Genomic DNA, 26,669 nt, shown 5'->3' on the forward strand with positions numbered 1-26,669 from the left:
TTGAAGCAAAGGCACAAGTGTTACTAATTACATTAACAATGGTTTGGTTCAATTTAAGTTCCCAAGTAAGCTGTTACAGATGTGACAGCGTAAAACAGTGCCAGCAGGCACAATGCCTCTGAAACTAAAGAAGTTTTTCCTCATTGATGCATTTGATACAATTTTTCAATGAGAAAACCCTATGTAGTACTTAAAAATATGACAATTTTGTGTTATGTAATCTAAAATAGACTATAACAAGCATTGAGAAATCGGCATGTTAAGGTTTTTTTTACAAAGCAACATATTAACAAAAACCGCTTTGAATAAACTGTGCCAAATGTCAAATGTAACCTCCCACCTTTTTTAAAAATCATTTTGATCCTGAACAGACCCTCTTACACAGAGTTGTAGCTCCACTCAGTGGTCAATAGTGGTTTTTCACGTGTGAAAATAAAGCAGAAATCCCACAGAGAGTCTTTGGGAAAAATGTAACTGTGGTTCTTTCCTATTTTAGGCTCTTATTAAAACTAATGGACTTGTAAATCAGCTGACTTGATTTTGTTTTATTCTTCATGCCAGGAAAAAAAAACAGAGGACTAAAATAGTCTTTACATGAAAATAGCAATGTATTGTTAAACTTGTTTTCTCAACTTTAATATCAAAAATTCTTGGCATATCAATGACGATTACTATGTAGTTGCTTTTTTGTTGCTCACTCACTTGAAAACACTAATGAAGTGTGAAATTCTCTGGCTGTAATTATCTGTGCCTGGAGACTCTTTCTCTGTGGTCCCATCGCTCCCTCTTCATGTAGTTGTTCAGTAAGGCAGAGCATCTTTTGTCAGGAAACTGTACGGTTGACCTACATAATTAGAAACACATGATTATCACCCAGCCTAAATTCAGCTTATAAACAGTTGTGCTTTAACAGTCCGTAAGTAAGACATGTTGTGTTATAAAAGGAGGCAGTCTCATTAATGAGTGCTTTTAATTTCTAAACTCATAATACTTTTATCGTTCCATGTGAGGTCATATTTACAAAGCAGGGCCCTTAATTGTAATTCTGTACTGCATCATTACATTGTATTGTAATTAATCATACATCAGTAGATCAGTAAAATGTACTTCATGCAGATTAATACTGATACATACATTTGTGAGCAGCATTCAAAGAGTACTGTGTAAGGGTGGGCTTGATTTTTCTTTCCTTTTATACTACATTTTAGGCAGTTAATATTATACTTACACAAAAATATTTTACTTATCAGATCATATCATATGTCTCACATCTGCAATTAGTTGCTTTGTAGATGAAAAAAACATAGCCTACAAAACATATCAGGTTTTTAAATATGATAAACTAATAGGCTTTAAATTAAACCAGCTTGCAAAAAGTAGCTACAGCAGTAAAATGCTGCTGCTGACACATTCAGCCAGAAGTAATAATAATCCAATTATATGATATGAAGTCGGCCTTTGTCAGCATTATAGCCTTGACCGTATTATACTATCTTATAGGTAGGATTTGAATTCTGGTACTTTTACTTTACTGTAGCAAAAAAAAAATCTAAATATACTTCCTCCACCACTGCTACAGATGTCAAGTAATTACATTAAAAATGTATAAATACATTATAATAAAAAATAACATATTCCCCAAAAATGTAGCAACAGGTACTTTTACTAAGACTTGTAGGCTACTTGAGTAGGCTAAATGTAGCCTGCTTTTCACAAGTTTTGGTTAATAAGCCTACTTAGTTAATTGGACAACCCCGGTTTTAATATACATTTTGAGCCATTAGAGAGTGTACACAGAACTTAGCTGACGTGAGACCAGAAATGATTTATTTAGATTTAGATTAAAATAGCCTCTTTGATTAATGATAGCCATGTTTTCAACGCTAAGTGGATAGGGAGCTCTGACGGCTAAATATGTATCTAAACACCAAACCCTATCCCTTCTTTTTAGACTATATGCTAACTCATTCTCTCAAATCTGCCCTTTCTAACCGTCACCGTCGACGGTTAAGATCAGGGTGTATTCTTGGTATCAGTGCAGTCTGAGCCTCACAGCCTCTAAGTCTTTGTAAAAGTAAGCAAAAGTCTTTCTATGCTCTTTGCCAGGGGAGGTTGAAGCAAAGAATTGTCGTGTCTTTCCGTGAATCCGAAGATACACGGAGTCTAAGCTCGTCCCACAACTGTTGCGTCAGTGTACCGAATCTCCGCCATTGGCTCCAACCGTCCATCCGCCGGGAAAAGGAGGCGGGGGCGAGCCGTTGAATGACGGCCGAAGCTCTGTTGACACTCACGAGTCGGTACAGCTTCTGGGACCCACACGGGCCTTCCTATTTCACATTTACAGCGTGTAAAGATAACAGATGAAAGAGCAGGGCCGCCTAATCGTTTCTCTTATCACCGGCGGATGTTGTGGACCGTACGCGGACTGTATGACAGCACAACACGGGTTCGAGGCGGAGCGGACCTTTTCACAGGTTGATGATCCTTTTTGGCACCGAGCGGGGAAGCCAGCAAAAGTAAATACATGGTCTCAGTCTCTATAGGCTGTTCACAGACACAGCAGCTCACATGTAAAGGAGAAATAGGCGGTGCCTGATTTTTCCTGGAAAAATACAGACCTCCGACCAGAATGACACAATGTGCGTTTGCAGGTTTGGGTTTATTCAGTCAACTTAACGCTCAGACTTGGGCTACAATCCGCGTGTAGGAAGCTTGAGGACCGTCTGTCTCGCACATTTTGACAGGTAGCCAATCAAATCTGCTATTCAAATTGGTCCTCTTATGTCAGTGACCTATATCTCATGCATGTGCGCCAAGTGCCCACAGTAACCTCTCCACCAGAGCAGACAGCATGGGGATCAACGGGTTAGACAATCCAGCACAGCCGTCCAGCGGAGAGTCCCAGACGAAGGAGCCAGCTGCAGATCCTCAGACGGAGCAGAAAGATGCTCCCCAAGAAGCAGACAAGACCAACGAGGACCAGGCGGCTGGAAGCGAGTGTAAAATCGTGCAGGAGGACAGCAGCGTGCAGCTGATTGAGGCCGGGGGCAAGCCACCTCTCTCCCCGGCGTCTGAATCCGACGCGGTCCAGGTGGAGAAGCCCGGTCACGGAGCCGGATTCACCCCACCTGAAGGAGGCTACGGCTGGCTGGTGGTTTTTGCGGCCACCTGGTGCAATGGTTCCATCTTCGGGATCCAGAACTCTTTTGGCATCCTGCATTCGATGCTGGTGAAGGAGCATGCAAACCCTGACGACAAGACGTCCCAGTTCAAAGTGGGTGAGTAAGCAGACTGTCTGCTGAGGGGAGCCTCACAATGAGATGAAACAAAGCATCAACTGGTGGACAGAAGCACTTTGTCCTGGATGATTGCTTTACTAGAATTACTCATATGAAGTTAATATAAAACAGAATGTTAAAACAAATTCTATCTTCCTGTAACACCAGTTTAACAGCAGTTTATGGTCTATAGGTTACTATATAAATGCATCCCTCATATGTGGGTCAGCTGGGAGTTCAAGTGGGTTTATCCTGCTCTTAAAAGCAGCACACTAAACATAGTGTAACATGCCTGGTACCCCTTGTTCCGTTACACCTTTAGAGAACAACATCACTGATGTTCAATGATTAACAGGCGTTTAACTGACCCACCATGTTCTTTCACATCCATTCATGAACACCACTGTTGTTCTAACCTGCAAGCTAGCTGCTGCAAATCCCTTTCAGTTGGTCACAATTGCTCCATTGATAAAGTATTCCTCCTGAACGCTCAAAATTATTCAAAATTACTTCATACCCTTTAATGGCTGTGAAACAGTGAGTGCTTAGAAAGTGTGGCCCAACAAAGTGAGACTTGTTGGCATAATTTCAGTGCCCTCTCAATTCTTCACAGATTGTGAATTATTCAGTATTTCATCTATTATGGCATGGCGTTCCTCTTTTTCCCCCTTTTCCTTGGGACTGAGACATTACTGCCACATATAGCATAAGAAGAATAGACCTTGTGACTAGATTTAAATTAAGTCATTTTTTTTCATTTGTCACAATACAGCTGCTGTTTACGACTTATTCTGGCATACGTGACCAGACTAAAGCCAGTGTTGACCCCTCTGTCGCCACACATGTTTCACTGTAAACCATTATGTTGAGGATTATATCGTTCGCTCTCACTGGTGAATGTTCACACCATTTGTCACAGTGAGCTGGGTGGGTGCCAACTTGATAACGATGCCTTCTAGCAGACAAGGAGATACATCTTAATATAGAAAAAGCTGATGTTACTTTCAAGGAATGAGACAGTTCAGTCTGGTTTTAAGGAGATAAATTGGTCTGTGGATAAAGTTTGACAACAAAGGCTGCAAAGGCTTTCTAAGTCTGCGGCTCATTAGTTAATAGGAAACTTAAAGTGGAAAAGTCCAAAAGGGGAGATTTTGCTTCCAATTAATTGTCAACTAGAAAGGCAGTCGGAGACTGCGGACCTCTAGAAATGCCAAAAGTCCATACCTGTATGATGTGCAAATCTGCAAACACAACCACTATGAATATCTAGATATATATTTATAGCATAAGAACGTTTTCAAATGTTGTTGTACCATCTTTACATTTGACTTAACCAAACGAACAGTTGTGAAAACCAGAAAACTTTCTTATTATCATGTACATATGTACAAATATTTCATGATTAGACTGAAATAGACAATCATGAACATAGCTGCTTGCTATCAAACACATTTATGCTGAAAATTTGATTTTCATGATAATATTTAAATGCTTTTATTAGGACAACCCATGTTACAATTTGGTCTAATTTATTGCTTGTGTATTCAGCTCAAAGTTTAAAAGTTAAATCAAATCTGGGCCACATGTTTGTCTGTTATCTTGTTGACAAACATACGAGACTAGGAAAAAATACCCTCCTTGGTGGAGGTAATGAAGTGTGTAGGGAGTTCATCTCTAGAGGTTTGGTGCCTCGATGGTTTAGCTTTAAGTTTATTCAGGACTTTAACGAGATGTGACTAAATGAGTTATTATGAGTGTTTTTTTAAGTGTAGGCTGTCCAGCCTGTTCTAAACCATGAAAAAACCTTGGCCAGAAGGCCAGATTTTAGTGAAAAAAAAGTTTTTTTTAACTGGGCATGTAACAGGAGTGGGTATTTTTTCTTGACATCCTGTCAAGTTCCACAATCACCAGAAAAGGTTAAGGTCAGGATGTGGGAAGGGATTATGGTGCTAAGTCTGTTCTCTGGAATAAATTCAACCATATTTCACCGGTATGAAAACGTGACAAAGGAAGAGAAAGGCAAAAAAAAAAAGCAGCTCATTTAATGTTTATTTAAGCACAGGTTAGTACCTCTAATGAAGTCTAATAAAGACTGACTGCTAGCTGCTTTTAAGAGTCATTTAAAATTGCTCATATCTTGAATTAAACAGAAGGCACTGGCTGTCGAGGTATTTCTAATCACCCCCACCCTCTCCTCTTTTTTGTGTGGCTTGTTAAGGATTTCATCTCCAGCCGTTCTTTGGATTTGATTCCTGCTTGTTCTCGTATGTGGAAGGATTAAGCTGAGCCCTGACCTTTTCCCCTCAGCAGCAGAACAAAACAACGGGGAACAGCTTAAATACAAAAATCACATTTGTAAAGTCTCATTTTGAACAATGTGAGAGGGCACAGTCTGTAAAAAGCTAAATCCACATGTGGACAATATCTTAAGACTGTACGTCCTAAGAAATAAACTAAAGAAGGGGTGAAAGGAACAGAATGGGATGTGATTAAATCTTGGTTTGGGATTACCATTAGGTCTTTATACTCAGCTTGATTATACTGGGTATTTATTAAGCCTTCAGGGGTAAACAAAAGATTTAAAAAAAACTTTGGAGCATCAATGTGGGGGATCAGCACAGCGTTTTTTTTTTCTTAAAGTAAAAGAAGTTCATGAAGGCGAGGTGAGCTTGTTATGAGTAGCAGATGCTGTTTTGCTCCATTATTACAGGCTGGCACGGTCAGAGGCCCAGTGCAAATACGCTCGTATGACAAGGTGTGAACGAAGTGTAAGAATCCAAAACAAAACAGAAATCTGTGGTGCTTTGATTCTCCGTGGGGAGCGGGCTCCTCGTGAGGTGTTTTGTGTTTGAAAGATGGTTCCAGAAAATGTGGGCGAGAAGTTCAGACTACAGCTCTGCTTTCAAAAAAAAAAAGTACGTAAAGGGGTGGAAGAAAGGGACTGAGTGAGCGAGTGATGAATTTTTCATTGATCCCTGAAATGAATTCCATCTACATGCCACTTGTGTGAAAAAGATCAGTAGGAAGACAGTGAAACCCCAGAGGCTCATTCAGGAACATTGTGTCCTATTTATGTCAAAATGTAGCGATGAAGACATGAAGGAGTAATAATAACTTTTTTTAAAAGAGAATTTTAAGGGCATGTTGAAAGGAAGTAAGGCAAAAGTGATACTGTAACACAGGCTGCATTAGTGATGCTGACACATCAGTAAGGAGAAGTGCTTTTTTTTATTACTTAATCTGGATCCTAAGTGGACGAACTATAAATCTCACAGCAGCAAGAAGGTTTGCCATTACACCTTAAAAAAAGACTGATAATATATAAATGGCATGCATGCTCCAAAAACAGGCTCATGGGCTGAGTCTTGCACTTAGGACATCAGGCTTTTAACGACGTAAGTGGTAAATGGAAATATATCAGAATGCTACAGACACCTCCGTGCCACATTTGTACATTGACACACACAGTTTTAGCCTTTGAGTGATTTTGAAATACAAGTAGATCTAGTCAAGAGATTTGGATGTGGTCTAAAAATGTTTCCAAACTGTGTTCAAATGTCAGCTCGTGTTTGATCACGCCACTGTCCTCTTTTTGTAACCTTGAACTTGTATTTGGCTTGGCAATCCTCAGTATTAGGGGAGAATCAATATCACTTTCTAACTTTTTTTTAGTATTAAGCTACAGATAGACAATGTTAAGCAGGTGTTTATTACTTAAAAACAGCAAGGTGATAAGTGTCAAATCTGCTCATCTGTGGTCAGAATGCTATTTTCATTATATCAGAAATGCTTTGCACACGTCTTTGCGCTTAAAAGTAGAGTGTCAACTCATAAAACGGTGCAGTCTAGCTGGGAATCAAACAGGTGTCTGCGCTGTCACGAGTACTGTCAGCACACAGCTCTGCTCTGTGTAGTGCTTTATCTACGGCGCCAGGGCTCAGCAGCATCTCCAGGGCAGCTTTAACTCCCAGGTTGGCAGATCAGAGCGTACTGTGGCATTTTTGTCATTCCAGAGGGCAGGGGAATGGAGTTGGATCAGAGTCTGTAAAAGGCTCCTCGCACTCATAGGCAGGTACATACAGTACGTTATAAGAACAGAGCACAGGCATGGGTTGTTTTTGTAATACCAATAAAGGAACACATTTCATTTTAAGACAGTTTTATAGCAGGTAGAAAAGGAAATAGTGATAGAAAAAGAAAGCAAACTCCCCCAAGCTGACACGAGGAAGAGGATAAGTGATAAGCGTGATCCTTTTCACAACTAGAAGCAAGTGTTTCTGGGAAATATAGTCTTAACTTTGAGAAACAAAAGCTGTGAGAATCCCATCAACATCAGCTACAGGCTGCTTGTTGTAAGTTAGTATTAAAGATCATGCTATATTCTCTGCATACAATATATATCCATTCATAACCTAAAACTCTGGTGCATTATTAATAGTGTTAAGCGGTTTGCACAGCAGTGAATATTAATAGCTTGGAACATGATATAAAAAGTAAACATCAAAGGACGCTGTGTCGACTTCACACGTCACGGTGGCTCCAGAGACTCCTGCTGTCAAAACACATTTGCAGGCTGCTGGGGTTGACTTGTTTGAAGACACTCCTCACCCATCTGTGAAAGCCGGGCCCCCAAATGACTTGTTTTACAATCCTCTGCAACTATGCAGCCTGACCTGATATAAGGAAGGTAATTATCCAGGTATGCAACTGATGCTAAAATGAGACTTTATGATTGCAGTACCTTTGTCATTGTACAGTAGTAGAGCTACGTCACCTGAAGAATGAGGAACTCTGACAACAAACTGATAACCTTTATTTAACTTTTTCACTTGGCACTATTATTCACTTGATGCGAAGCTATGTGTTCTTGGTACCGTTAGCATCCTGAATGAGCTTGTTTTGCAGTGATTCTCTGATTCACTCATTGACTATATTAACATGCTAGCCATTTCCCTCTGACTTCACGGTCAGGGCAGGAAGCTCAAACGCTATTATAATGTCAGATTGCTGTTATGAAGTTGATCATGTTTAGGGAATCATCAATGAAAATCCGCAAGGAGAAGTGACCATATTTAACGTTAAAACAACACATACCCTTTAGCTACAGCCAACAGCTAACGTTAGCATTCAGCCATATTACCGTTAGCTAGGAAATGGGTGAAAACTTATGTACTGCATTAGCTGTTGTCTAATGGTTTAACTGGCTAACGGCTAACATTGTACCTTATAAATATGTTGTTTGTGCACTATTAAAACTAGGTCCATTTCCATGATACAGTTCAATAGCAACTTGTTTGTTTCAGTTCAGTTGACCGTTTACATGATATAACAACACATTGTCCAGTCCTACCACCTGCTAAGGACATTTAATGAGGCCTTGAAGTAATGGGCTTCCGTACCGTGTCCATAAAACATGTACCACAGCCTTTCCGTTAACGGTAACAAAATACGTATGGCTATTGTTTCTTTAACTGAGAGTACCCGAGACAATTTCACTTGTATTGTTCAGTTGATGGCATACTTCCCCCCCATGTCTAAGGAAAATAGTGTTTGGACAGGGATGTGTTTTTTGATGGTTTTGGCACATTAGGTTTGTGCCAGGAAACACTAAGGAAGGAAATACTAAGTTGGATTTCTTTGAACTTTAAATAGGTGGTGAAGTACAATTCCCCCTTTACCTCAATGTTTCATTGGAAATACAACGCCTGGTATTCTTGGCCAACAACAAAATAGCGTGGCCTTGTTATAAGATGTTTTGCCTCCATACTGTAATAGCGATGCAGATATAAATCCACATACATGGATGGTATGTTGATCTAGTGTATTGGTTTTTTTCTGTCTCTAAGCAACACACTTTGTCCATAGTTCACTGAACAAAGAACAGATATAGAAAACAGTTATCTGTATGCATGCCTCTCACCGTTTATGTTTTTTTTTTTTTACATTTAAAAGCTTCGAATGGCGTTTCCATGATGCAACAAGTTTGTTCCTCCAATGTACAGATGGCGCCTATAGAGTCTCTCTGCCTGTCACATTGCATCCATCGCTTAAAGAGAGGAAAGCTTGTTAAGCCCCCTCAACACAACCACCAGACACACACACACACTGGACACACACAAATCTTTTCAATTTGTGTTCTGTTTTTTTGCTTGGAAGTGTTTGGACCTAATCGTCTATAATGAGTACACTCCACTCAGCCTATTCACAGGCCTTTGCATGTGCCAGGGGCAGGAGGGGGGCAACGGAGGTTTGGACTTGGGGTAGGCCTGAAAAGCGAGGAGAGGGTTCAGGAATGAGACTAGTTTTTGTCGCTTTGTCTGGCCCTGATTGTTGGTTGGACAGTGTTTGCTGTGCACAACATGCTTCTTACACAATACCGTGGTAGTTCCTTCAAGCAGTTTACCCCAGAGACTGCAATCGTCTTCTCCACACTGGTTCAGTCAAGAAAGCCTGTTGATGGAGGTTTGGGAGAAGTAATTGCGTAATTTGTGATAACATAACAAGCATCAGTTTATAGCACTGCTGGCAATCCTGGTGCTCAAGTTATTACATGGCCTCAAAGCCAGATGGGTTGTGCCTCCAGTTTTGCAATTTTCCTGTTTCTATCAGGAGAAGGCTGAGGGTCTGGAGAGTAAAAGTCTAGCCTAGTGTTGAACCTTAGCAATATGTGTCTGTCCTATTTTGTTTCCATAGGTTTTTCCTCATGACACTATCCCCCCTGTGACATACTGTAATATCCCTTGGGGAATGACCTAGAAAAAGATAACAAACCGTCAGTCTTAGTTTAAAGCTGTAATCCTTGATCCTCGGTATCTTGTATTCATCCTTATGTAATTATCAGCTGTCAGGTACATGGTGTTCCCATTAATGTGACATATATGTCCCTGCATTTACTACTGGTAGAACTTGAACTTCACTAGAGTTGTTTAGTCTCTGATACACCCTAAAATATGGTATCAGCTAACGGTGAGTACACCAGTCAATACACCGGTACAATGCCCTTATTTATTAGCCCTCTAAAACGGATTTAAGGTAATTTATTACTGAAAAATATCATATGATAAGAATTCATTGCTAGTGGAGAATGTATTGTTAGTCAAAGCTGGTAAAATGTTAGCAATCAGTGTTTTTTCACCAGTTATATGTGTATTTTTTATCGCACTTGTCAACTCCACTCTCAAGTCTGAAATGGGAACATGGGACGGGAACATCTCTAATCTGAAGTACCGTGCTGTTCTGTTAGGGAAACACTCCTTAGTAGTATCTCACATTTACTACTGCAGTGAAGTAACAAAGCAAGTGTTATCCCATCTGGAGCCAAAAATGGGCAGTGCTTTAGGAGCATATGGGAAAATGCATATGGCAAAAACAACACAGGGAAAGAGTCTGAAGAGTCCAAGGCTCAGAGGACCAGACTGCAGAACCTGAAAACATTTTACGACTCTGTGGGCTTCAGCTGAGAGAGTGTGCAAGATGCAGGCAGAAAACAGAAGACATAGCAGGACAGAACTCCTGATGGGAAACACCACAATGGGTGGTTGAGCATGACAGAGCGGAGATCCTGTGGTCCCTCCAGACAAACCAACTGGACATGGAGGAGAAAGTGGTGCTGGTATTTGAATTAAGTGACAGGAACAGCAATACGAAGTAATATGAGTAGCTAGAGAAATACCAGTAAAGGAAAAAAGGATCCCCGTAGAAGAATTATGCAAAGCTGTGAACATAATTTATACGATTCCCGGCACCAGAGGAGTGAAACTGAACACGACCCATTTCTATTAGGAAGTTAGGAATTTTCAGGCTGCTTGACTTTGAGGGTTATATATATACATCATTAAATTTAAAGGCTGTAGGTTTTGCTTTTGAAAGCATGAACACACAGTTGAGGCTGCAGGCTTCTTTATGGTTCACATCCTTTAAAGGTTCCTCCCATTGAGTTCAGACGCAGCTATAGTCATGGGAGATTTTTAATGACTACCTTAGCCCTCAGTGTAGCTCCAGGCTTAACCTTTCTATACGTACGCAGGTGTCCTGTCATCTACATGGCAAAGTATCCATAACTGGAGAGAATATTGGAGAATACAGCACTCTTTTATGTGATATCTAGTTAGCCGTATGGAAACCTATGCAGAGCAGTCTAATTGGTGTTTTTGTACATACTGGAAAGCCGTATGGTCACTCCTCAGGGCAAGCATAATGCAAGAGCTAAACCAAGTGAATGTCTAGCACAGCATAACAGAAATTGTAGATCAACATTGTAGCTCAATAAGTCATGAGAGTGTTGTGGGATCAGTATATTTAATGCTGCTATAATCAATATTTTGAATCAAATGACTGGGTTATGTGAAAGGGATGGCTTGTAGTGATAAACACAGAATATTTAAACCAAAATCGGGATATCTGAACGGCTCTATGGTGCAATTAGCACCTTGTAGCTCTTCTTTTGGCTAAGGCCCTTAACAGTGAAGTACACCGTCTAGCAGCACTGAGTTTGAAGCTGTCAGAGTGGGTGTTTGCTCTCTGGATCGTTGGTGCAGTATGTAGCCAAAGTAATGCTAAGGTGCTTATTGGAAAGCTAACCCAAACACCTTTGCTTATTAAGTAAAGTGGGTTAATCTGATCTCATGCAACGTTGCCACTGATTACCCTCTCAATGGTGCATTTTTCATGTCAAGTGTTTTAGTTAAAATGGGTTTGCAGGCCGATGTAGAACAACCATTTCAAATGTTGTATAGCGTTCAACCTGTCATACCTGTTGATATCCAATTGAGTATATGCGGTAGGCATGTGCTAAATGCCTTGACATGTCATGTGTAATTATTCTGCAAAGAGCAAGGAATTGTTTTTTGAACATTTCGTACAAAAAGTTCTAAATTAGTCGCAGTTCATGCAGTGCACGTTAAATCCCCTGCTCATGTTCCATTTAGATAAATAAACTATAGGAAGTCTATGCAGCAGTCCCACCCTTTGAAGCATACAAAATTGGACTTTGTATTGTTCACGATGTACCAGAAACTGTACACATTTATAGTACAGAAGGTTTAGGTCAACCTCCACAACAAAGTGTGTTTGTAAAGTCCTGATGAGCTCATGTTTCACGCTGAACTATGCGTGCGTGTACGAGTGTGTATAAGTAGGTAAATCAGTCCATCCACCTGTTTATCAGTCCCTCTGGTCTCGTTCTCATCGGGCTGTTAGATCACTTGGACTGTGACCTGCATCCCAGAAACAGCAGTAGACATTAAAGCTACCTTTGCTCCCCGGGAGACCGGACCCAGACAATTGGTTTGTTTGCACTGCTGGGTACGCAGTGTCTCTGCTGGATCACTCTGACTGGTTAACTCTGGATGGATATTACAACACAGGCCAGAACTGTCCGCTTTGATCCACTTTTTGATCTGTTTAATCACCATGAGAGATCTTATAGAGCGTGTCTGATGTACATGTTGCAAGTAAAGACACAAAGGAGAGATATTTACAAGAAAAAACTAGGGCATGTGAAGTTTTTCAGTTATTCAAAGCTTCTGCAAATATGGCATTTACATGAGCGAGTACAAGATTCAACACATTTACCTTTGACTGTGGCCTTTGATAAGATCACATCTAGCTCATGTGCAAACAGTCAAAGAAAGAGGCCAAACACAATGACTTGGAGACAACATCAGGGACTCAAACATAAAGGCCTTGTTGTTGTTGCCGCCTTGTTTTTATTCTTATTGCCTATTTCTTATCTTATTCTACTTAAGTCTTTTACTTATTTTTATTCTAGTTCTGTTCTGCACCAAACCACCAAAACAAATTCCTTCTATGTGTTAACCTACTTGGCAATAAACCTGATTCTGAAATGTGCTTCTTTTTAATGTTCAGACATTGACTTCCATTTAAAATGTAAATCTCTAAAATAATTTCTCACCTTTTTCCTGAAGCGTTTTTTTCCCATCTAATAATAAGTCTGGCTGTATGTACACTGCAGTTGTTGACTATGTACGTATTAATGAAGCTGCCTCAAGGCAAACTCTCCAGCTGCGAATGCTAGAAAACCTGAAATATTACACAGGACAAAAGGAGTCGGTTTATTGTTTCCATGCAGGAAAGGGAATTCAGTCCTCTACATGATTTCACTCAGCTGTATTGCACAGTACTGTATCCTGTATATCCATTATATGTTGATTTACAGTTCTTTTTCCTCTCCACTTCCTCTGCAGCCTGGGTCGGGGCCCTCGCCATGGGCATGATCTTCTTCTGTTCACCTGTGGTCAGCATGTTCACTGACCGCTTCGGCTGTAGGAAGACAGCGGTCAGCGGGGCGGCGGTGGCTTTCATCGGTCTGCTCAGTACATCCTTTGCAAAGTAAGCTAATGTACATGAGTAATACTCCACTTGTTGTGTGTTTGGTTTACAGAGGTTTACTGTTAGAGCTCTTAATGATGTCTTGAATGAATCCTTGTAATCTTCAAAGTGTCCTCAAGTCATCCTGATTTAGAGACCACATGAGCCATTGACTAGATGTCAACATAAGCCCTTTTGACATTGCGCGCGCTTCAGATACACACACGGCGCTGTTCCGCTCTGCCGGCTCCGCTGTTTACACATACGCCATTTCACCTCTGTTACTACCTCCAATGCCAAAGGAGGTGGGACGACTTTGCCCCACCTATCGCCTCGGTGCGTAACAGAGTCGTAATAATCCCGCCTTGAACTGGCAGTGTAAAAGGGGCTATAGCCTTTAGTCATTCACATGTTGTTAAAAAAGGATTTCAGAAATGCTTTCAGAACACTAGTACATTTGTTTCTCATCGTCGTTTTTTTCCTCAATACATTTTCTGTGACTTACAAACTAACACTTGTTCAAGCCTCACCTCAGCTGCACAATCAGAATCTTTTACAAATTGTATTGGAGTACTCAAATCACAATTGTCAGCAGCATTATTTACACCTCTTTTGGAAATCAGTGGCCATGTTCCACTTTCTTGCATTAGTTTTGAAGATGGCAGTAGCTTTGCATCACAGAGGTCACATAAAGAACAAAATACATGCATGAAAATAAAGCCACACTACCAAATTAATAGACTTTTAGGGAAATTCCTCAACTTTGTACAAACTTTTATGTTCCACAGCCACAATGACATGCCATGTGATGTTTTCTTCACCCTTTATTGCCCCTCAAGCCTTTTACTGAACCAGTCTAATCTTTCTTTATTGCTTGGTTGTATACTACTCTCGTTTCTTTTCTTTCTATTGCAGCTCCCTGAGCCTCCGCTATTTCACATATGGCATTCTGTTCGGCTGTGGCTCCTCCTTCGCCTTCCAGCCCTCGTTGGTCATCCTCGGCCACTACTTCCGCCAGCGCCTCGGCCTGGCTAACGGTGTGGTGACGGCTGGTGCCAGCCTCTTCTCCATGGGCCTCCCGGTGTTCCTCAACAAGGTGGTTGAACCTCTGGGCCTCAGCAGGACCTTCCAGATCCTCAGCCTCTTCATGCTGGTCCAGGCCCTGCTGGCACTGTTGTTCAAACCTTTACTGCCTCCTGGAGGAGGTATGGGACCCCCAGGAATGGGTCCTTGCCCTGCCAAACCCCAAACCCAGCCAGGTGCCACCGCTCAGGGGGGGAGCAGGTGGAGCAGGGTTGTGGGTGAGGTTAGGAAGTACTTTAACCTGCGTGTGTTTCACATCGTGACGTACCGGGTGTGGGCCTTTGGAGTTGCGACAGCTGTCCTGGGCTACTTTGTGCCGTATATCCATCTGGTAAGAACAATAATGGGAATGCATGATCCCGCCTAAATGCACTCATCTCAAGATTGTATACATTTAGTCTTCTGCCCTAGTTTCTTGAAGATAACCAGTGTAGAATGACAGAAGATACTAACCGTTGTGCACAGACCTCTATTCATCTCAGTTGTGCTAAACCATTACTTAATATAGAATACATACCATAACTTATTTTTGGTATGCGACCGAAACTGTAGGAATCCTGACCTCTTTATAGATATTATTGGGTTATACAACAGTTTTATTGTTCTGATAAGTTTGAGTTATGTATCAACGTGTCCGACATCCATGAAATCACTTAATCTTGACAAATAATTGCATAAAGCGTAATGCCGCCGTTCTGTCATAACTAGACAGTCACACTGCCTGAGCGTGCTAGCATGATCGCTACACAAACACCAAGATTAGCTTTGATACAAAAGCTTGGTAGGTTGGTACTGAAGTTATCAGATTCCCAAACATAAACAAAGTCTTGTTCTCAGACTTTGGCTTGTTGAATAAGTGTCAAGTGAAATAGCTCAATTTAGTATGCTGGGCTAGTCTATTTAATCACACTGAACAAAAATATAAACGCAACACTTTTGTTTATGCTCCCATTTTTCATGAGCTGAACTCAAAGACTTTTTCGATGTACACAAAAGGCTTATTTCTCTCAAATATTGTTCACATATTTGTCTAACTCTGTGTTAGTGAGCACTTCTCCTTTGCCGAGATAATCCATCCACCTCACAGGTGTGGCATATCAAGATGCTGATTAGACAGCATGATTATTGCACAGGTGTGCCTTAGGCTGGCCACAATAAAAGGCCGCTCTAAAATGTGCAGTTTTATCACACAGCACAATGCCACAGATGTCGCAAGTTTTGAGGGAGCGTGCAATTGGCATGCTGACTGCAGGAATGTCCACCAGAGCTGTTGCCCGTGAATTGAATGTTCATTTCTCTACCATAAGCCGTCTCCAAAGGCGTTTCAGAGAATTTGGCAGTACATCCAACCGGCCTCACAACCGCAGACCACGTGTAACCACACCAGCCCAGGACCTCCACATCCAGCATCTTCATCTCCAAGATTGTCTGAGGCTGCTGCAACAATCGGTTTGCATGACCAAAGACTTTCTGCACAAGCTGTCAGAAACCGTCTCAGGGAAGCTCATCTGCATGCTCGTTGTCCTCATCGGGGTCTCGACCTGATTGCAGTTCATCGTTGTAACCGACTTGAGTGAGCGAATGCTCACATTCGATGGCGTCTGGCACTTTGGAGAGGTGTTCTCTTCACAGATGAATCCCGGTTTTCACTGTACAGGGCAGATGGCAGACAGCGTGTATGGCGTCGTGTGGGTGAGCGGTTTGCTGATGTCAATGTTGTGAATCGAGTGGCCCATGGTGGCGGTGGGGTTATGGTATGGGCAGGCGTATGTTATGGACAACGAACACAGGTGCATTTTATTGATGGCATTTTGAATGCACAGAGATACCGTGACGAGATCCTGAGGCCCATTGTTGTGCCATTCATCAACGACCATCACCTCATGTTGCAGCATGATAATGCACGGCCCCATGTTGCAAGGATCTGTACACAATTCCTGGAAGCTGAACACATCCCAGTTCTTGCATGGCCAGCATACTCACCGGACATGTCACCCATTGAGCATGTTTGGGATGCTCTGGATCGGCGTATACGACAGTGTGTTCCAGTTCCTGCCAATATCCAGCAGCCAATATCCGACCCCCCCAATACAGTAAAACTGCACATTTTAGAGTGGCCTTTTATTGTGGCCAACCTAAGGCACACCTGTGCAATAATCATGCTATCTAATCAGCATCTTGATATGCCACACCTGTGAGGTGGATGGATTATGTCGGCAAAGAAGTGCTCACTAACACAGACTAGAAAAAGTCTTAGATCTCTGAGTTCAGCTCATGAAAATGGGAGCAAAAACAAAAGTGTTGCGTTTATATTTTTGTTCAGTGTAAATTCCACGTTTATGTGTTGCATATTCTGCGTCATGCACCATTGTGCTTGAAGGAAAAAAATAGCAAGGTAGCAAGCCAGCCTGCATCGCGGCAACAAGTTATATGGCACCTTGCAATATGTTAATGTAAGTTAATAAAGCGATGTTTAAGTTAAAAATCGGATCAGTACTAAGTCTTGGTATCGCTATCATTATGGGTACTGAGAAATTGTGCATCCCTACAGGCAGCTTCTGTCAATCAAACATTGACTGAGAGGAAAAGGAGCATTTCTGATATCTCCCAACATTCCTTGATTTCTTACTTTTTAATGATAAAACAAGAAGTGATGATATGTGTAAAATAACACTCTTATTTACATCAAAATGGATGACTTGAAAAGAAAAAAATAAGTAACTTCCAAGTCAAAATACAGTAACCTTCCTTTCCAAAAGAATCCAAAATTAACGGTCCCTTTGCAAAAATCTGCACATGACCTTTGGCCGACTTTGGTGCGAGATAGTGAGAGATAGTGAAGGATGATGATGAAGTGTAAAGCTGCAGCTCGGAGCTGTGAAGTTGATCTCCCTCCATCCAGATGTCGGATGTTCCAGCTCCGGCCTCCCTCTGTCAGGCCTGTTGTTTCAGGCCCGGGCCCAGATGTAAACACAGCCCCGGCCTTTGTATTGGCTCGACCACCTCAGGAAACCTCTCCTGTATGGGCTCCCTGTATCCCTAAACATGCCTATCCTATGGCCATTGATGAATGTAGAGCCCTTCAAAGCAGAGAAAATATTACACAAGTCCAGGAAAAGGAGAGGGCGGGTTAATGTTTTGGATCTGATTTTTGGGGGTCAGTGCTGAGGGAGTGGGAGGGTCTGACCTATATGCGTTGGGTCTTCCTGTCCTGCTGTTCCAAAGGTCTGTGTATGAAGACAATTTGTTATTGTACGACCTCAGCTTTGGGACAAGTCCTCCACTCCCCAAACACACACCCATTTGCTGAGTTGATTGACATTTAAGGAATGGAGCACAAAAACACGAAGCAAAAGTTCACCAGCAGGTTGTGGGAAATATTTACAAGCATCTGCAGAGTTTTTTATGCAGCGCATTCAGCCATCACTCACGCAGCCAGAGCTCACGCTGCCATGTGTCTGTTTTTCTTTCTGTGTCTCAGATCAACTTTGTGGAGAAGCAGTTCAAGGGGAACAAGAAGGAATGGGTGCTCCTGGTTTGTATCGGAGCTTCATCTGGCGTGGGACGCCTCGCTTTTGGCAAGATTGGAGACCACATTACTGGTCTTAAAAAGATCTACATGCAGGTGAGAACTGTCTAAAGGCATATAATGTGTGCAGTTCACTTTATTTACATTTAATTGTACCATATCATAAGCAGTCAAGAGTAAGTTGTTTTAATAACTTATTCAAATAGCTGTGTAAGCACTGTTCTACATGTCTGTATAATAAATCTTATACTAGCTTAAAAGGTTGCAGTGTGTTAATAGGACAAACATTTCAAAATAAAAGTCTGCAAATCCACTTTAACCTGAAATACAGGACATGGGGTAAACAGTTGACAGTTTCAAGAGGCTTATTTGGCAGTAGGGGCGTAAATAAAGAGTTTCATCATGAAACAATACAACATTATATTTATTTATTGGACAACAATACAATATTTGTGTGTGTAATCAATTTCAGAGGCCTGTGAGCGATATAAAAAGATATAATAGGCTTCCTTAATACAATCAGTAACATTCATATCAACTCAAAAAAACAAAAATAGTATTTCAAATTTTATAATTCAACTCTTTCATACAGTGTCTGGGCTCAGCCTTAGGGGTCCGGGCTCAGCCTTAGAGATAGGGTCAGGAGCTGGGAGATCCGGGGGGAGCTCGGAGTAGAGCCGCTTCTCCTTCGCGTCGAAAGGAGCCAGTTGAGGTGGTTCGGGCATCTGGTTAGGATGCCTCCTGTGCGCCTCCCTTTGGAGGTTTTCTGAGCACGTCCAACTGGGAGGAGACCAGGGGCAGACCCAGAGCTCGCTGGAGGGATTATATATCCCGTCTGGCCTGGGAACGCCTCGGAATCTCCCAGGAGGAACTGGAAATGTTGTTGGGGAGAGGGACGCTTGGGTCACCTTACTGAGTAGGCTGCCACCGCGACCCGGCCCCGGATAAGCGGAAGATAATGGATGGATGGAACTCTTTCATACATTTAATTAAAAATATCTCTTCCTCTTAATAATGAAAAAAAGACTGTGAGTCAATTTTAGAGCCCTATATTATCACACCAGTACTAGAACAAGAAACCAAAAGGGAAACCTGCCGGGATAAGAGTAGGGATGATTATGTCCTAAAATGGAAGGCAGCTCAGAGCGATTCTAAAGGGGGGAATATGAAAAGGCTGGTGTTGTTCCTGCTGAATATGAACGCAATAATCCAATTGCTGCGTTCGCCACAACTGTCAGAGACAATGTCCAAGTCGCAAATCAACTGTGGGATACAGGGTCATGCTGAGACGGATCAATTCTAATTTAAAAAAGGCCTTGTCTTTGTGGTGGTAATACACAGAATACAATATGTGTTCTTCTGGCACTACTCTTGGACATTTAGACTGTGCAGAGAAATGTCTCTCCTGTTTCATAATAATGGAAAACACTGGCTGTGAGGGAGTTTTTCATTAATAGAAAAGTTCTTTGTACAATGTGGTAATTGTGAGGGAGATTTAATATAAAACTTTTTCGCATGTTGCTTCGGCACACAACCCTCCTGCACAGTATTAAACACATAAACCCTGAGCTCAGTGTAATGCAACAAAGCTAAATGTTTAGATTTGAACCCACAGGCAGGCAGACTTCAGCAGCTGCTTACAAAAGCACAAGGCAGACCTTAATTCCTTGATTAGCCCATAAAAGAGATGATAAGATTAGATTGTACAAACAATCCTCAGCTTTATGTTCCTTTAGCTTAGTTATAATCTTCAATACATGATTTGAGTGGGCAGTCAAATTGGCCTCATGCCAACTTAGCTAGCATTTTTATAGAGAACAAAAGCAATTTCTGGGGAAAAACATCGACTGTTATATATTTGGTTGTATCCCAGTTTTTCTGCACTTTTAGCCTGCTGACGTTAAGGCAGGCAAAGGGTTCACTTTGTCACACGAGTCACCCAATGTTCACCATTAAGACCAAAGGCCCGGAGGCCAGTTCGTCATGTACTAGCAAAGACTTTAAGGATGGAAATTACACAGACAACTAAAAAGAGACTTTAAATTCACCCCTAACTAAATGCCACAAGAGCTTCTGTTAGTTTAGTCTTGTTTGTTAATTTAGAGACTTTCAGTAAAGACAGAGAAACAGTGGCTGTGTAGAAGAAGTCTCCAATGTACTGTATATGTGTATATAGCCAATGCTAATCGCTAACTCCAGTGCCTTGATGGTTCAAGCAGCACTAGAGAAATAAATAAATCAAAAGGAAACAGCCTTTGGAGCTCGGCCTATGAAAAAGGCAGCCGTGACATTTAAAAATTGACCATATTCACATTCACACAGCATTCAGCCACTGACTAGATAATATTACCATTACCTAGGAAGTGATCAAAAGCTAATATTACCATCTGTTAGTGTTACAAAATATAATAGGAAAGGCGTAAATTCTTAGTTAGCGTGATGTTATCCACAAACTTCTTTTCGGAGCTGAAATTACGTTAGCTAGGAAACATCCACCGGAGCTTTGGCCCGTGTAAAAGAAAGCCGTGACATTCACATATTCACATTTTCCTCTAATTTGGCATGGTCCGGGTTGTAAGCCATATGAATTATCTATATCTCACAAACCATTATGATTTCAGCTTCTCAATTGATTTGAAATTAAAAAGTCAATGAACAGTGAAAATCCAGTGTAAAATATTGACCATATTTAAAGTTTAAACCACATATTAGCTACAGCAGTCAACAGCTAAGCTTAGCATTCAGCCACTTACTAGATAATATTACCGTTAGCTAGGAAGTGATCGTAAGCTAATATTACCGTTTCTTAGTGTTACAAAATATAATAGGAAAGGCGCAAAATGTATTTACAAATTTTCTTGCTAGCTGACATTATGTTAGCTAGGAAGAAAATTAAGTTAGCTAGGAAGTGGTTACATGCTAGCATTAGCTTTTGTTTAATGGTAGCTAACGGGTTATCAAATATGTTTTTTTACCTTGAAATATGGCTCAATGTCCCTTTTAGGATTTTTAATATCAATTTGTTTTTCAGTTGCTCATTAATCAAGCCGTGAAATGATAGCGATTGTCAATTACCCTGCATTTATTCAACTTACTACTTGTGATAGTCAAATAGCATTTGAGCTAAGCTAGGAAAATGGCTGCTGTGTGAATATATACAAATAGGTGGACTTGAAGGTATAGCATGGAACATTTCCTCATTAAAACATCAGAAATACAAGATGATATGTCAGAGATTTACAGGGCAAGCAGGTAAACTATTGACCCAAGCTAACATTACTTGCAGCTATACATAAAGTAAATAAAACTTTACTGTAATATAAATTATGAATGTGTTCTCACTGTCTGTTTCAGGTTGTGTCCTTCATGGCTCTGGGCGTAATGTCCATAATGATTCCTCAGTGCTCTGTGTTCGAGGGGCTGGTGGTCGTGTGTGTGTTCCTGGGGCTGTGTGACGGCTGCTTCCTCACCATGATGGCTCCCATTGCTTTTGAGCTAGTCGGGCCAATGCAGGCCTCGCAGGCTATAGGCTACCTTCTAGGCCTTATGGCTCTTCCCATGACAGCAGGTCCACCCATCGCTGGTGAGAGGAATGCTTTATTTGTTGTCTTTTACAAAAAATAACCCTTATGATTATTTAATTATAATCCAGGATGAGCTCAGAGTGATTTGGCTCATTACACTGACTGAAGTTGACAGTTACAGTGCACAACAGGTTGATTGATGTTAGGTGATTAAAACAGTCAGACAGCAAACATCTTGGGGGCAGCGCCAGTTCGGGCTGGTGGCCAACTGCAGGCTGTCTCCAGGGATTTGTCTTCAGGAGAAAAAGAACCCACATAACAGACTGTACTGTCTTTGTGTGTCCTCTACCTCCTCCTTCCCTCCTCTGCCATTCTTCTCTCCAGCTCTCTTATAATAGGGATATATAGAAAAGCACTGAAGGTAGAACATTAATTTGATGAGTCAGGCGCCCTGGTGCTCTCTCTTTGCCAACCTCTTTCAGATTTTACACATACCTGGACTGCTTTCAACACAAAACACCCAATTTGTGTCCTTGGCTTAGAAACTTGCAGATTCTGCAGGTTGTTTTTAACAGCTTGAGATATTTCTCCCAACTAAAGTTCCTCAAGCTGTTTACTTCATAAAAAACATATCATTTATAAAGTTCAACACACACACACACACACAGGCGGACAGAGACGTCCTCTGGTATGTCCCTACTGTAAATTCATTGATTGACTTTTCCTTTTAAAATAAACCTAAATCTGTTGCTGTTTTAAAGCTTGTAAAAGGTGCCGATGCCACAATCATTTTGAACCGCTACGTCATTAATAACATCCCTCGTGCACACGCAGCTCACGTGCTGTGAAACCCGAATTGCGAGAGAAAATATTAAACTTTTGTGACATAATAAAACACCCGCCCAATCTGGCAACACTGAGCATCCAGTGCCTGTTGGAGGACACTTTAAGAGACTGACTGTCTGACATAATGATTGTTCTATTTGTGCACACAGAGACAAAATGCATTTAGACGTGACGTACAGTTTGAGTACTGGCATATGGTTTCAATTTTCCTTTCCACTAACCTTAATTACAGATGTAATCTCCTGTAGAGAAACAAATATGTATCATATAATGTAGAATTGTGATGCTTAGTACACATGTACATAATTTCATTTTAAAAAGTCATATGTTGGCTCTACATCTAAAACAAAAGGCAGCTGGGCTCCTCACAGTCTGAATGGGATGATCACTGGCTCAACATGTGTTTTGTACAGTCTGTACAGTTCATGAGCAAGAACGCATATGTTGCAGGCAACAATGTAAGCGCACACCCCTCCCACTCCTCACGCGTCACAAGCTCGGCGGTAGATTAAATATTCAGTTCGTGTGTTGAACTTGTCGACCCTGCTTTGTCACTGTGATACAGTTTGTTTGCTTCAGCTCACTGATAAATATAGGATGTGGCTCTACGTACCACAGACAGGGTGGGGCTTCTGTGCTGTGTGGTATCACAATAGCAGTATCTACTTTATAGGGGTGGGCACCAGGTATTTGGTATAAATTAGTCTGGAACTAAATTATTTTATTGAATTTAAGACCAACTGATGATTTGAGAATCAATTAGAATAAAATTGAGGAGTAGGTACAACATAATTATTTGGGCCATATCTTGTTGCCACTTCTATGGGTAGGTAAAGCACCTTTTTTTGCAGACTAAAGAGTTGACTGTTTCACGTTTTGCTGACACACAATGAAGTTTACTTTTTTACAGCTGCAGCAAAGTAAGTAAGTGATTGATCCACAAGAGGTCAGCAAAAACGGACTGTTCAGCTGCTGTTTGTTGCTCTTGTAAAACAATTTTTGAATATTTACTTTTTTCTTTCTCTCTCGGAGTCGGATGAGAAAATCGAAGCCTCTGTCATGCCTGTGTGTTGACTGAGGAGCTGAAGTGAGGACATTATTAGCCTAGGTTTGCATTAAAGTCTGCAAACAACTAGCCCGTCGATCTCTTAACTTCAAAAATGTTGCACCATTGTGGCTGCTCAGAGACCTCTAAAAGAGCTGCTGCACCAAGTGCTTAGCATAACCCGCTGCACCAAGTGCTTAGCATAACCCGCCACTCCAACTTCCCTAAAACCTCAAATGACCCTTTTTTTTTTACATTTGTTTGCATACTAGCTCATTAAAAAGCTATAATAACTTATTTAGAGCACTTTAGAGATCCAGGTGAAGGTATTTTTGATTATTGGACAGGGCCAGGCCCTATATTTTCCACTGTTTCCAGACTTAAAGCTAAGCTAGGCTAATCACCTTCTGGCTCCAGCTCCATACTTAACGCACAAACGCACTAACTTTCAAGGGAAACACAAATTATTAGCATCTTTCTAAAACAGTGGCCAAAGCCATAAAAAGGCCTAATTAAGGAAAGCCATAAAGGATTTCTTGTTAAATAGATTTTGTGTTAAAGTCCCTCTATTGACGACATAATAACTGTTTCCCTCTACTTCCACTCCCCAGGTCTACTTCATGACTACTTTGGGAACTACACGGTGGCCTTCTCCCTGGCTGGGGTGCCTCCTATAGTTGGAGGCGTGGTTCTGTTTTTCGTTCCACTGATACACCGTAAGCTCCAGCAAGGCCAGGCGGCGTCACCAGAGGAAACGTCCACAACCGCCCACATGTTGCCCACCGCCCAACCAGCAGAGGATCCTAAGAGCTGCTCCAACGGAGTCATCCTGCCTGGCTACACTGATGTAGAGACACACATCTGAGTCGCACTGTACAAAGGTGACATATATTTATCGACACGAAGGATGTGAATATAAAACGGATTTTTTCTTATATTGTATTTTGAATTTCTCCCCCAGGGATTCAGCCCACCAGCACCTTTTCTCATTCTTAGATTGACCTCCTCCCAACCATGAACTTCCTGTTGGCTGACCTTTAACCCTCTAACCCTCCTGGACTCTCATTGCCTGTTTGTTATTTTCATGCGGAGAGAAATCGAAAAAATAAAGGGCGCTCTGGCTGCGAGCCACAGAGAGGAAGAAGAGAAGGCCCTTCAGCGTCGGACGATGGGACACGTGAAAGGAGGATAAGCACAACACAGTCTCACCCAGGATTGTTTCATGAGTGGGGACTCTGTAGTAACCGAATCCTCCAAGAGGAAAGAAATGAAGAGATTTTAACCTTCTGCAGTGGTAGTTTCTGATTTCACAGCTTTTCGTTGCTACCATGGCTTTTTGAAGCAGTCAAATACTATGCTTTATTTTTAGATTCCACACAGACACATTAAGGAAAGAGGCATATAAGATAAGAATTAATGAAGGGATACATTCACACTTTCTTAACGTAGTATCTAATTTCTTTACACAGTGCTTTTTCTTTGGTTTGAGCTGAAAAACAATTTCCTCTTGAGTGATTTTCAGTCTTTTTTTCCTTCTTCTTTTCTGCCGTGACGTCTACAAGCGCAACATTTTTGTAAATGTCACAGGACAGACAATTCTCCTGAGAGATCAGCCACCAGACACGATCACCTCAACTCAACCGCACACTGTAACACACAGTCCTCACACCACCCAGGCTTCAAAAAAACTTTAGCAACCAGCCTGCCTGCACAGGATTCATACGCCATAGACCCTAGAGTGTTAGATTTTTCCACGGTTTTGATATGTAGGTCAGGTTATTGCAGGTTAATGTATGCAGTCAAAGTCAGCAAGGCGGAGTTATGAGAGCTGCCTGAGGTAATGAAACGTAACACTACAGTTGATACCAGGTCTTCTCCTCTCAGCCTGTATAGCCTTAACTTTCAGTGTTTGTGTCCAATAGTCACGCTCTACAGTTTCTACTGGCCTTTAAAGGTGTTAGCAGGGTGCTAGACAAATCCGAGTAAACTGTGTTTGTTACGAATCTCAATCATTTTTTTGTAGCGTGAACACTGTGTCCTCTTTAAATCATTCTATCTTAGAGATTTGAGAGATCGACAGCTGTTGGTAGCGTAGATTTATCGTCAACTTCAGAAAAGGACTTTCTCTATCGTTTATCCTGAGCTTTTCCTCTCTCTGAATGTGTGCGCGGTTGTGTGTGTGTGTGCGGCACCTGCTTTTTTATTAGTAGAGGCAGTCAAGTGATATTAAACGTTACAATCTGTCGATAAGAGGTTACTACTGAAGCTGCCAAACGGCTTGAGCCCTCATCAGGCCATCTCACGGATAATCAAATCAATTTGCTGCTTTAGTTTGCGTCATGAGGGCGTCGCTCGCCGTGTTGGCAGTAATGAAACTAAATCTTCTTTGAGATATTCTTCTTTTTTGCAGTTATTGTTATGTTTTATAGACACTTGGGCCACTATCTTTGCACTCTTAGATTACATGTTCTCTTAAACGTTGAATTTTAATGAACAGATGTGAAGTAGAGCTGCAATAATTGACTGTTGGACTCTGTGGGTAAATGCATAAATGAATAGCAGTGAGGGGGCGATGTTAGAAGGGGAATGCCCTGGTTTTCAGCTGGTATTCCCTCTTTCTGTCTCCCTCTTTGATCTTATTGTCACTAGTCAGTCGGCTTCTGTGTTATAACGCTATCGAGCCTAAAAGCTACACAAACCTCACTGCTGAGTGTAGCTGTTTTGGGGGTATTAGTATAGGAGCAGTTCTGGATAGGAAAAATACACAGATACCTCAGCAATCAAACAATCCTCAGCAATCCAGTTGAACACATTCTTCATCACTACATAGTGTGTCCGTTCTGTGTGCGTGGTGTGTCGGTGTAATCTGAATCAGGTTCCAGAGCCACAAAGCTGCCAAACGCCTGTTTTCAATCGACCTCGCTTCCTCAGAAACCTCATTAGTGTCTGTTTTGGTGCCACAGTTTTTGGAAATGTCAAACTTCCATTCCTCATACTTTCACAGTTGGTGCGTAATCAGTTTAGAGATTTATATT

At 41.4% G+C, this 26,669-nt stretch overlaps 1 protein-coding gene across 1 annotated transcript; it reads left to right on the top strand.

Annotated features, from left to right (window-relative positions):
• Positions 1-2,663: 2,663 nt before the first annotated feature.
• Positions 2,664-24,815, top strand: slc16a2 (solute carrier family 16 member 2). Its single transcript, XM_069670556.1, has 7 exons — positions 2,664-3,278; positions 13,484-13,628; positions 14,523-15,021; positions 18,172-18,315; positions 21,574-21,802; positions 24,246-24,515; positions 24,596-24,815. The coding sequence occupies exons 1-6, from the start codon at positions 2,852-2,854 to the stop codon at positions 24,497-24,499; spliced, it is 1,698 nt and encodes a 565-aa protein (XP_069526657.1). The 5' UTR covers positions 2,664-2,851; the 3' UTR covers positions 24,500-24,515; positions 24,596-24,815.
• The last annotated feature ends 1,854 nt before the right edge of the window (positions 24,816-26,669 follow it).

This window comes from Semicossyphus pulcher, unplaced genomic scaffold (genome assembly GCF_022749685.1).
Source record: "Semicossyphus pulcher isolate SPU_LCO1_2020_fin unplaced genomic scaffold, fSemPul1.0.p SCAF_2, whole genome shotgun sequence".
Lineage (NCBI taxonomy): Eukaryota > Metazoa > Chordata > Actinopteri > Labriformes > Labridae > Semicossyphus > Semicossyphus pulcher.

Excerpts from the sequence above, each read along its gene's own strand:
- slc16a2 (XM_069670556.1), top strand. The coding sequence starts at position 2,852 with ATGGGGATCAACGGGTTAGACAATCCAGCACAGCCGTCCAGCGGAGAG. Across the intron at positions 3,279-13,483 it reads GACGTCCCAGTTCAAAGTGG|CCTGGGTCGGGGCCCTCGCC; the intron begins GTGAGTAAGCAG and ends CTTCCTCTGCAG. Across the intron at positions 13,629-14,522 it reads CTCAGTACATCCTTTGCAAA|CTCCCTGAGCCTCCGCTATT; the intron begins GTAAGCTAATGT and ends TTTCTATTGCAG.